General features: G+C 42.5%; 1 protein-coding gene and 1 long non-coding RNA gene across 5 annotated transcripts in view; one reads left to right on the top strand and one right to left on the bottom strand.

Annotated features, from left to right (window-relative positions):
• DGKI (diacylglycerol kinase iota) overlaps positions 1–12,776 on the bottom strand; it is a gene marked incomplete at its 5' end in the record, with an annotated part of 437,574 nt that overhangs the window by 209,479 nt on the left and 215,319 nt on the right. For 3 of the 4 annotated variants that reach the window (XM_082693879.1, XM_082693878.1, XM_082693880.1), the window contains 3 exons: positions 956–1,054; positions 1,588–1,662; positions 11,052–11,168. In XM_082693879.1, coding sequence (XP_082550005.1) covers positions 956–1,054; positions 1,588–1,662; positions 11,052–11,168 — 291 coding nt within the window. Of the gene's footprint in view, positions 1–955; positions 1,055–1,587; positions 1,663–1,930; positions 2,054–11,051; positions 11,169–12,776 lie in introns of all 4 variants that reach the window. The other variant, XM_082693877.1, reaches the window with a different exon arrangement.
• LOC309845687 lies at positions 374–6,429 on the top strand. The gene is made up of 3 exons (XR_014301421.1): positions 374–402; positions 2,453–2,612; positions 6,171–6,429. It is a non-coding gene; the product is annotated as an uncharacterized lncRNA (long non-coding RNA).

The following is a 12,776-nucleotide window of genomic DNA, read 5'->3' as shown; positions in this document are numbered from 1 at the left end:
TGGAGTAAAAGTATTTTCTTTAAATCACAAGCTCTCTGAAGAGAAGCTTTATTGTAATTAATCCTTCTGGAAAAATGCCCGGCATCCTTCGGAGGAAGAACATCAATCCTAATTATAGGACTCCCCTCCTTACATGGAGTTAACGAGACAGTTTCAAATCGGTAATTGTAAAGTGTGAAACTTCAAGGAATCTCACCTCAAAATCAAAAATGTGCACTTAATGGACAGAGAAAATATTTTATATTTATTCTCACAGGAAGACAGAGAAGAATCAAAGCCAAAGAAGAGTACCAATAAGAAGCCTCAGAGTAGGAAGAGAAGCGTATGAGGAGACAAAGACCTAGATTCTAGAACAAATTCTGTCCTTTAAAGAGCTGTATCACTTCAGGTATGTCATTACACGTAAGTGTTCCCAGGCTATTACTTTCTCCTCAAATGAGGGCGTGATTAATTATGCCACAAGATTTGGGCATGGACCAAATGAAATCTTTAGGAGGTGATATTTTTGATAGCGTTGGTGGCGTTTGTTGTGAATGATCACTGGGGATGGTGAATCATTGATCTCGTTTTGCTCTGAGGAAGGGGATGAAAGTAGTCAGGTCTAACTTACAAGGGGAAGCCATGAAGACAAGCCTAACAAAGAGTTAAGAAACTCTGAAACATATTAACTGGGAGATTTTGGAACGATCTTTTTTGAAAAGCTGTAAGGAAAAGGTCAGCATTTTTGGAGTGCTGCTGGTAGAGTCTTACTTGGAAGCTGAGCCATAAATCATGGGACCTCCAGTTTTGCCTAACTCTGCAGTAAGGCTCTGCCCTGCATCTCTAACCCTGTCCCTGAGAAACTGGTTGTCTTCCAATGTTTGGGGTTCAAGGTGCTGCTCTTTGAATTGGTGTTGGAAACTGTTTGCAAGAAAGCACTGAGGCTTCCAAGTTAAACTCATGAAAAGTGACTCACCTGATTGCCTCCGCTCTTGGGGTTCACAAACACAAGCAATGGTTTCATGAGAGGAGAAGAGATAGGTTTTATCACAAAAGGACGCCCTTTGTTTTCCTGCTAAAGGAAGAAAGCAACACTTGGGTGCATAGCCCAAAAGCAATGGAAGGGAGAAAATACCAGTACCCCCCCCCACTAACCCTTGATTCCCCCCCCCCCAATAAAAAAGCTACATCTTGTTTCACAGGGCTTACTATTAAAAAGATAGTCCATATAAAGTTTAGAAGAAAGGCTCTCAAGCTATAATTCGCCTTTGAGAACAAGCCCTTGTTCTCAAAAATGAGAACTTTTTTTTTCTTTATTCTGTATGCTCTGAGCATTCTAGAAATGGGATTTCTTCATCATCATCCTGGGATCCTATTTCCACGGATGAGTGCAAATCCTACGGACCCTGAAGTCACAGGAAGCTATACATGTACACGTTTTCCAGAAATTGAAAGGAATTCCAGCGGGGGGTTCGAGTGAGCACAGTAAAGGAGAGACCCGGGGCCAAAAGTTTATGAGGAAAAGCAGCTTGGACCAGATCACATCAGACAGGGGCTACGGTGAGGAGGAGGGAGCTGCTCACGGGCACGGAGTCCCGGGACACTTACTTCTGTCCCTCTTTTACTGGCTTTCCTTTTAAAGCTGGTCCTCTTCTTCTTCCGATTCGAAGCCTTTAGCGAGTTCTGTAGGGAAAGAAGGCAACCGCTGAGTGCAGAGGCGGACGGCGCCTGAGCTTGCCATGCAGACCCATGGAGGAGACGAGGGCAGCGCATGCTGGTCCGCCGCATGCTTCTCATGCTTTGACACTTCCAAGCCACTGTTCATGGGTAAGCCACAGACAGAAACCAGTCGAGTGCTTCAGAGGGAGCGACCGACTCCCCACCACATGGAGAGGCAGCGAGTTAGAACCCTGGAGGCTCTCATGGACTCACATAACAACACAAGTTATACCTGCCAACCCTCCCAGTAAAAATGGAAGAATCCCAAATTCTCTGAGGGGCTCCAGTCTCCCGCCCAACCAGGTCCGTCTCCCGCCCAACCAAGTTCAAGTTCATCTCCTGCAATGGAGATCACCTATGTGGAAATGTAAAAAAGGAGGCCATTTTTCATGTTTTTCTTTTCGTTCTCTTTGTTTCTTTCTTTCTTTCCTTTCTTCTTTCTTTCTTTTTTCTGTTTACTTCAGTAATGACCTTTCTAGTTATAGTCATAAGGTAACGTGATACCCTGGGGAACATGATGATCTAACTACCCTATCAGTGCTGAGGGCTAGGTTTTAAAATGCAGAGATAAGACTCACCTTAAATTACTTAGGTTAGTAGAGTGACGATCACCACTCTCTCTTTCTCTAAAGACCTATCGGTTTGAAAAGCCTTCTCTCCCCCAGTAGCCTTGATTTGTTCTTCTCATAGACATGCCTCCACCCTGCGGAATCTAGGGACCCCAAATTCACTTTCCCCATTTTTCTCTTTCCAGGAGTTTTATGGACCACACCTTTGTGATTACTTCAACTGACCATTTACTCTGAGATTGTGATACAGATGCTTTGAGAAGAACCCCTCTTAGGGGACAGTCATAACTCACTGGCTTAATTAGTAGAGAGCCAATAATTAATTAGATTGCCATCTTCACAAAGGCAAGATGTTACTATCACCTCATAGATGTTTAACAAAGTGTTGAAAGCCTGAAACACAGAAGGCTTAACTTAAAAGCTTATATAAGCATAGACGCATGCATTGCTTGAGCAGATAAAGATTTTCAAATAGCTTCAAGAAATTTAGATATCTGTTCTTTTAGGTCCTGGGTATTTTCTTCTTACTGCATTCAAAATATACCTTAGTCTCGACTACATATATTAGCACATACAAATTAGCAAGATTGAAACTATTTGACTTCTGAGTTTACTTTCATTTGGACCATTAAAACATACATTGCTCTGTAGCCAGTGCTCATCAAGGATGAAGGAAACTTTCTTGAACCATCATTTGTCCCAAAGCTTTCTTCTTCCAACCAATTAAAAGAGTTTTCAGGTTCCAAGTCTCACCAGAAGAGAGAGACCTAGAAGCTCAGGAGCTCACGGGTGTTCTAGACCCCAGGCTATTCCTTACCATTCACTGTAGATCACAGCTCTCCTACAAGAAAGTTCTCCACGTTTCTGAATTCCTCTTTAAATGGATCTGTTACCATGTTCCACTTCGGGGACACTTTTGCATTATTAGGGTATTTCCCACATGTTAACTACTTCGTTTACAAGGGAAGAAAAACTACCTGGGCGCCATAAACACTTCGTCAGCCAAGTGTCCCAAGAGGAATGCTGGAAACTCTTAGGATGGCAATTAATGATACTGAGTGGTTTTCAACCCATCACGGCATGTTGGCCTCACCCAGAGTTCTTTCAACAATGTGGATCTGTGGACCCCCAAATATTCTTTGTTTGGCGTGAAGCCCAGGCCAAGATGCTTTTTAAAACTCCCCGGGCAATTCCCGTGGGTAGCCAGAGCTGAGAACCTCTGAAGTCAAAGGGAAAAGTGAGGAGACAAACATAGGGCACTAAAGCATCATTTCAATGGGATAAGGAGCTGGAGCCATGGAACTGGACACACGAGGTGCTAATTCTCGGTCTTCCAATTACAAGATCTGTGACCTTGGCCAAGTCAGGCGAGCTTTTGAAATAACAGTTTCTTAACTTAAAAATGAAGGTGACAATACCTACCTCACAGGACAGTTGTGAAGTTAAAAGGAGAAAAGGTAAGTGAAGTAGTTAGCTTGGTCTCGGCCCGTGATAAGTGCTTCCATAAATGTTAGTCGCCTCGTTCATGGCTGTATATCCCCAGCACCCAGCACTGATGCCCGGCCAACAGTGTGTGCTCAAGTCATTGTTGAAATGAGTCAGTATTGTAACTCACAACACTTACTGAGTCCTTCCTGGTTTCGGAAAGGATCTTTCGGAAGTGAATGCTCGTCTCCTAACTTCCCTGTTGCTTTAGTTCATTTATGGCCAAGAGCAACGCAGGGAGCCAAGTGCTTTCAGGAATACACGACAGGCCTCTGTTCCTGGCAGCACTCAGTAACTACGCTCTGAGAGAGAAGTCTAATGGATCAGGCTAAGATCATTCCCGAACCTCGTCTGATCCCAAAAATCACAGCTCTTCAGGCGACTCTGCTGATCAAGGATGTTTGGGAAACAGAGTTAGAAAAACACATCCAGAGAAGGCTTGAGGTCTGAAAACAGAGCAGGCAAGGACCTCAACTCTAACAGGGAACAGACATACATGATGGCCTTTTCCACACAGAGCAAATACAAGGCTTCCGAGCCTCACGGAGCCAAGTGCATGTGAGGTCCTCCTCATCTCACAGAACAAGGAGGGGGCCCAGATCCCAGATGAAGCACAGAGGTTGACTTACAGTCCCTGGAAGCTTCTGTGTGAGCTCGGAGTAAGCTTACATCCCTATGGACAGATAGCAAAAGATAAGCAGTATGGGATTTCACAGAAGACCTCCAAATTCCCAGGGCTTCCTTCTGTTCACGTGTAAATATGTATCTCAATCTCAACACTGAACTTCTTCTAAAAGGCATCGCCATCCAGTGGGGAACAGATGGACGGGGAAGCCGAGCCGGCTTGTGTTTCAGCCATGACAAGACGAGTCAGCCAGTCTGGCTCATCTAAGAAATTGCTCACCCTGCCTGGGTCAGTCTTGTTGTGAGAGTTAAAATAGCCTGCTTTTCAAGAACATAAAAATTATTCCAAGAAGCTGTTTTGTAGACGTGCTGCGGTATCATTCAAGAAACCATTCGTACTACGTGTGCTGTGTTCTACAACAGAAATATCCCCGTTATCAAGGGTGGCTAACTCTGCCATCTAGAAGGTTTGCTTGGCAAGTTGAACACCAGCCCAACAGTACAATGTTGTCCCCTCGTATGGATTTTTGTACATTTCAGACTCTAACAGCATTTGTCCCCCATACATTCTGTGCCCACTGTTGTGTTCAAGTCCTAAGAATAGATAAAGGCCTTTTGGGTTTTTTGGACCAGGTATTGGGACAGTACTACTTTACGGAAATAATCTGATGAACAAAGTCTGTATCGTAGTCAGGATCCCTTCCTGGGCTATTTAAAAAAAAAAAAAAAAAAAAAAAGGATGCTCATTGGGTAAATCACTCAACTGGGAATAAAACTTAACCAATTCCTAATATCCTTTAAGGCTTTTCCCAAGTTATGGGATCGCAAAGGACTGGTTATAACAACAGCTCTAAAGAGAAGATATCTCACACTTCGTCATCCCAAATGAAGCCTTCCCTCATCGCATACCGGAAAACACTCTGATGGGCGGTGAAGAGGCATGGACTTCCTCTTACTAGTGAGCGTTCTTGTGCTGCCTGCTCTCGCTGCCCCGCCAGGACAAAAGTTGTCCTGAGGATAGGGGAGCAGAGAAATCAACTACTTCCAAAAGATAAGGACAGGGTCTCTGCCATTTCTCAGGCATAATTGGTTAAATCACAGCAAGGATTGCCTAACCTTTCGAACTGACCAAAGGAAATGGCTAGAGCAATTTTTGAGAGATATGGTTGATCCTAGCTATTACATGTCCTGGGTCCGAGCATTTTCACATTATCTAATCATAAAGAATAAGGACTAACACGGAGAGAGCTCATATGGGCTAAGAAGGAGCTGATGGCAGCATTTTTTATAAGTCAACCATGAGATACTATATAAATCTCCACCAGTAGGGAATTGGCTAAACAAATTGTATAAATTGTAATCTATTTATAGTATGGAACATATATAGCAGTTTTAAAGGGAGTTAAATCTAGATGTATTAATACAGAATTCTCCCCCAATATTTTTTTTTAAAGTAGGAAAGGCAAATTTTAAAGTATTATGTGCAGAATGATGTCATTTATTAACAACACACACCTCTAGTCTCCTATAACTCGACCCCACAAACATTCACATATCATGAGTCTTTCTCCTTTAGCTCCAAACGCTCGCACTAGTATTTCAACATCTTCAACTTGTTCATACAGTCAAAATATTATCCTCTAACATTTTCAGTCCAGAGCAGAAACACTGAAATCTGTAACATTAAATATAACTTTGCCTTTAAATGCATGAATAGATTTGTGCTTGATTCTTAAAATTTGGTCCTTTTAATTCTGGACTATCATCTAAATTCCATAATCTTTTATGTTCTAGGTCTCTCCAAATAACTTGGTGATGAAACCCAGCAAATCATCCGGACCCACGCTCGTTCTCCTTACCACGCGAGCGTCACACAGCTGGTCCCAGAACCATGGTCTACTCAGAACCAGCCATCTTTTAACTGATATAGAAAATACATGACTTAATTCCACCTCTTTACAATCTGCTTTTCCGACCATGATGCTCTCAAGTAGGTTTCTTTCTCTCTAGAGTCATGTTTTAGACACAAGCGTCACAAATAAAGCTGACCATATCTGGGGATGCACCTTCACAGCGGTTTCCAGAATGTTCTGTAAGCTTGGGCTGTCCTTCTTCATCTGTCTTCCCAGTGAGGCCCCTCGCATCCTTCAAGACCAAGCATACACAGTGTTTTCTGTTTAGCCTGCAGTGATCTCCACAATCAAAGTCACGCAGTTCCTCATGTTTTACCCTGTTGCTACATCTCGGGTCACACTTACCACTCAAGGCCTTAGCCGTGTTGGACTCTCACAGACCACGGCTGGTTCACCCCACCTCCGGGGCTTCCTTTTACCACACTTTGTATATCTGTCCTAAAAGATGCACGCTGACAACCACGGCAAACCTTCCAGATACCTGAAGATCATTCTTTTTCATTACGGATTTACATGTGGCTGAATTCCCTTTCCAGAATCCAAAACTCCCGGCCCAGAGATTTAGTTGTATCAATTTTCTCGCCTAGGGAGGATACTCTTTGTGGACATCAGATGAACATCTGTTTCATCTGTGGACCTCCTGCTGCATATAATGGCCTCTGTGAATGGAGTTAAATGTCTACTTCATTCAGTTAACAATATCTTCTTGTTTTTGAGCCATGTCCTCACATTCAGAAATACACAGAAAAAAAATAAATAAATTCTACAAGTAGGAAAAACATTTTGCTACTGTTCTGCTGTTCTCCATCTAATTTCCAAATTCTTTTTTTAGCATTTCTTAATGTCTCCAGTGAATTCTTTAATCTCACTGCTTCCACACCCTCACTAACAACTTGCCACCCACACTCTACAAACTAGAGTTCTGACGGTCATCAATGATCTAGAGCCAAACGCAAAGACCCTTCTCAATCCTTGTTATTTTTTAAGGCCTACAGAATTTAACAGTGATGACTGCCCTATTTTCTTGCCATTTTTCATGATGAAACTCTGTGCTACGATAGGTCTCTCCTTGTTCTGCAGGATCCTCTTCCTCCTTTCCCTTTCTGGTTGTGAATGCTCACCATGTCTTCTTCAGTTCCTCAGTTCAGTAGTTGAATTAACTCTCGGGCCATGGGATAAGGATCATGCTAGTGAACACACAATCCCACTGCTGTGTGACATCCAACAGTTACAGTGGCATCTCAAGGTGCACTTGAGAGCACACCAGATACTAGGCTGTGGTCCCCACTCTGCCTCTTTCCCCGTAAGAATCCCTCTCTTCCTTTCTTCTCTCAGTGTAATACAAATGGCCCAGGGAACAATAACTTCTGTTATTTTTCATCTGTTGATGTAGAACTTCATTTGATACCCTGTACTCAACAAGGAAAATAACAAGAGCTAACATCTGAGTTTTATAATGAGCTAGGTGCTGTTTTATGCGCTTTATTTTTAATTTTTAGCTCATTAGTCCTCATGAAAACCCAGTAATTGGGTACTAATTATTATTTACACTTTGCAGATGAGAAGTTGAAGAGTTTAAATGCTTGAGATTATACAAGTCATTAAACAGCAGAGCAAGTTTATGAATCTAGGCAGTCTGGCTCATAAGCTAGAACTCTCAACCACAGTATTGTCCCCCACGCTCACCATACACTGGCTTTCAAATGGAATTTAGTTAATTGATTAAATTACTTCTTTTGGGGACCCATTGGAGGAAGGACTACAAAAATTTTAAAGATGTGTGACTCAGCAAGCCTTGCAACAGTAAGACAGGAAGGCAGCAGGACGTATCATTAAGAGCTCTGTTTCCAGAATCACAATTCCTAATGTCACTTCAAACTATTTAATAACTATGTGGCCCCAGGTAATTTATTTGACTTCAGCTCTCATTTTCCTTGGCTACAACGTGGGAATAGGATACCTGTCTCAGAGGTTACTTAATAGTAAAACGAGATACTGAATGTAAAGTACTTAAAATATTTCCTAATACATATAAAATCATGTTCTGATGGTCATCGATGATCCAGAGCCAAACACAAAGATTCTTCTCAATCCTTGTTATGTTTTAATGCCTACAGAATTCAACATTGATGACTGCCCTATTTTTCTTTCCATTTTTCTTGATGAAACTCTGCTATGACAGGTCTCTCCCTGTTCTGCAGGACCCTCTTCCTCCTTTCCCTTTTGGGTTGGGAATGCTCACCATGTTAGTGAGCATTCAATACATGTTAGTTTTTCTTACTCCTATTATTATACTTTTCTGAATCAAAGAAGGACAATAAGAAAGAGTGTGATGAGAACAATCTGGACTTTAGCCTCCAGACTGTGAACCATAATACCATCCATCATTAGAAGTAACCAAGACTCCTCAGAGAAATGGCTGCTTCCAGGTAAGGGCAGGAAATGCGTAAGTTGTGCTCTTCCCACGCTCTTCCTGGGACGTGGCATGATTCCTGACACCAGGGAAGGCATCAAAACTCGCATGGCTCAGGAAAAATGGAGACAAGAGCTTTCTGGAAGGCGGTCTAACTGGTCGAAGATAGAACAATATAAATATTTTAAAAATGATGTCGATGGATTGAAATATCATGTATTTTCTATATCACATGAAGTTGATAATTCATAATGATACTCTCTGAAAACCACCACCACCACCACCCTTAGTTAACCAATAACGTTGCTAAGATGCCAACTTATTATTCTGAATATTTTCAAATAAACATAAATACTCAAGCATCTGTCATGTATTAGCTTTATTTTTTAGTTCTCTTATTACCAGCAGGAGAATAAAGAAGAGTAAAATCTAGAAAAACCACCTCTTGGTAACCCCCTAATATAATAGATTTAGGTAATAATCTTCAATGGCTAAAATGGTGAAAGGCTGATGGACTACTTTAGGATAGATGGATTAGAAGCATAGCTCCAAAACTCACTGATTAGTCTTAAAACTAAGAGTGAACAACCTGGGGCGCCAGGTGGCTCAGTGGGTTAAAGCCTCTGCCTTCAGCTTGGGTCGTGATCTCAGGTTCTTGGGATCGAGCCCCACATTGGGCTCTCTGCTCAGTTGGCAGTCTGGTTCCCCCTCTCTCTCTGTCTGCCTCTCTGCCTACTTGTGATCTGTCAAATAAATAAATAATATCTTAAAAAAAAAAAGATTGAACAATCTGACACCTGTTCCTTTGAAAGGAACATCACAGAAATATACCACCACCCATGCAATATAAACTAGTCTCACAGCCTCAGGAGTACAATTTTGGACACAGCAGCCTTGCTCATGCCATTCTCCTGCCTGCTATTTCCTGTCTTCTCCATCCGTCTAAATCCCACCCATCTTTAGAGAGGTAGAATATAACTCACCTACTTCATGAGGCTCTCCCTGATCTCTCCTTAAGAAAACCACACCGTTCTTCAGAGTGGATCACGCATTACATCACGATGACTAGGAGCTTTCTTAATACCATCAGGGTTTTCAATGAAAACATGTTGATTTAACTGAATATTTAATATAAAACTCTTAGAGTACTGAATTTTAGGGGTTGAGGAACCAGAGAAGTAAAAAGGTTAGAGATTTGAAATTAACAGTAAATTAGAAATCGTTACCTGAATTTCAAACGTAGTACTACACTTGCTAACACCTTGGGCCACTCATTGAACAACTCGAAGACATAAGATGAAAAAGCTAGGCTCCCCACTTTTTAATGTACAGATAGTGCACCTGCCTCTGGAAGAGATTTCCCAAAGGCTTTGGCGGACCGTACTAGGAAAGATATTACTAAATGTTACTCATCAACAGAAGCTGAATGCTATGTAAAAACACAAAGCAAATCAGTGTCCTTGATCTGCCAGTGTTTTAAATAACACTGAGTCAGTGAGAATAAAATGCATGATGATTCTGAAGACCATATAAAGTAGGACTGCCTTATCTTTTAGAGATATTACATTCAGCAGGATATCCTAAGGTCGCTGCATCCCCAGGACAGCTATCATTCCTCCTCTGCCCCCTGCCCCCACCATAGCATTAGAGTCTGCTATCCCATGACTTGGAGCTCGTGATCTAAGATGTACGGTACGAAGGTAGGTATTTTGCTCTCAAAGATTACGACCGTGTTGAGAAACCGCTAAGGTTTCCCGGAACATCGCAGAGACGCTCTAGGACAGAATGTACAACAAGAATTGAATACAGAATGAGATTAGGTATTAAGAGGATAAATTCTACTTTGCCTTAAGAAAAGAGTGTTGCTCTCTGAGCGGGCCTTGTGTACTTAGGAAGGTCATGACCCCCAGTCTGCCGTTCAGGTTGGAAGTGGTGGCAAGCTCAACCAAACAATGAAGCCTGTACAGTGTGCCCTCACATTCAGTCCCTGGGGATGCCCAGGCTGGAAGAGAAGAGAGGTGTGTAAGGGTTAGTTGCACCCACCACTAGCATTTAATGAACTCAGGAGAACACCCAAGGAGAACACCATTAGCACCTGAACGGGAAGGAACCATTCCTGCTGTGGAACTTGGATCTCTTCAGGAAAGGGAGGCTGGTTCCATGAGAGAGCCCCACTGTGGTACAGTGATGGGCTAAATGGAATGGACTGGGGGAAGCTGAGCATGGGGCCGTAGGGACGAGTGAGCAGAGATTTTCGGATCCCCAGAAAGAGTCAGGGCAAGAAAAGCAAGAAGCAGCAGTTCCTTTTTCTCCGCACTGGCCCAGGAGCACCAGGGGCCCAGAAGTTACCTGAGGTTTCTTCACCTTAATGATCCAGGTGGGCGGGACAATGACAGCAGCATGAGCCCCCAGGGAGCAGGGTTCCTCAATGTGATGCAGCATGAAGCAGGTCACCTTATTGTGAAACTGAGGAGAAAAATAGGCCAATAAACAACCCTGGGCCAAGGGCACCGCTAAAGCAAGAAGGAATGAGCGCATGCGCACACAGGCACCCCCCAGGCTCGCAGACGTGAAGACGCATGCTTCTTAGCACCACCCAGGCAGCCCCGGAACCGCGAGACCAGACTTGGAACTCGTCCCACTTTACAAACTGATAAAGAAATCAGCCGTGTAGGTCCAGGCCAGCTCAAACTTTATAAGCTTTCGATAGTATATTTACATAAGGAGGTCTCGGAGAGGTCTATTAATCCGAACCCCGGATATAATTTTGTTGCCCGCGACCTGCACCAGTCACACACTGGATGTGGGATAATGCTGGGGAGGCGAGGAAGGTTCTCCCACCTGCCTCTCCTTTTTCTAACCATAGGTGTAAACCCATTCCAGGTAGTCCTTCTCGTTTAGGAAACCCAGGAAAGAAGCAAGAGGTCTCTTCTAGAGAGTTCTTAATCCAAGAGGTAACAAAGAGATTGCCTCTCTGGGTTTGTCTGGGGCTGCTTTTAAAAAATACAATGAGCCTAACTACACTCCGTAAGTCTAAAACACCTCCTGTTTTTGAAAGAAGAAAGAAAATGTAGACTGATGATCATAACAATACCTCAAGATTAGTGGTTTAACTCTATACCCATGGACTGAGTGGCCATCATCTTTTGTGTGAAAAGTAATAACGATGTGCGGTAACAGTTTTTTTCCCAATAAACAAAATCCACATTATATAATAATTGTGGGCCTTAAAGCTTTAATCAGTGATTTTTTAAAAACTTTAACATCAGTTTCTACTGTATTATACTTAATGGAACCATACTTTGTCATCTTAATGGGAACGATTTTAAGAATGAAAGGGAACACTGTTAATGATTATGTTGGAACAACAAACACAAATTAGAACTGTCTCAGGAAACTTGGCAAATACGGCTACCCCAATTATGTCCCAGGGGGGGTTTGTCTTCATTTCTGCCTATCCTCACATGGTCCTGTAGCAAATTACTAATTAAGTGTGGATGCAAAATAAGTTAGTGATTTCCCCTACGACCAGTTATTTGTGATCTGCAAACAATGATATACTAGAAAATATTTTCTGAATACCTTCTTCAAAAATTGATTTTCTTTCAGCAATTCAAATAAATCCCTAAACGGATGCCCACTGCACTTCTAAAATGGTCCAGTTCTCTGAGATGACCTAAGTATACCTGAGGAATCACCAATCTAAATAGACTGAGAGCTATGTCCCAAAGTGCCTAACTTTTACAAGGTGCAGTCAGAGCCTAAACCCCCAAAATCCAGCTCTTGCACCCAGTTTTTGGTTTTGTTTCCTGCAGCAGAAATTCCTATGGACATCAGATACCCTAGAATGGATTACCTATAGGCTTAAAATATTTCACCAGTGTAATTTATCTTAAAATATTTCGTATCTTTACTTCTTGAAAAATCACCTACAACGTGATTCAACTGGACTATGAATTAATGACAAGAGAACAAGGGCGCCATGTAAAATGGGAGTGAGTTCCCAAGTTAATGGGCCCTGGATAAGCCACCTCACCACAGCCTGGTAGCTACAGTGGTGGAGCAGCTGCGTTC

The sequence above is a fragment of the Mustela nivalis genome (assembly GCF_964662115.1).
Source record: "Mustela nivalis genome assembly, chromosome: 12".
NCBI classification, from domain to species: Eukaryota; Metazoa; Chordata; class Mammalia; order Carnivora; family Mustelidae; genus Mustela; species Mustela nivalis.
The sequence above is the reverse complement of the archived record's forward strand: the minus strand, read 5'-3'. Positions and strand labels throughout refer to the sequence as shown.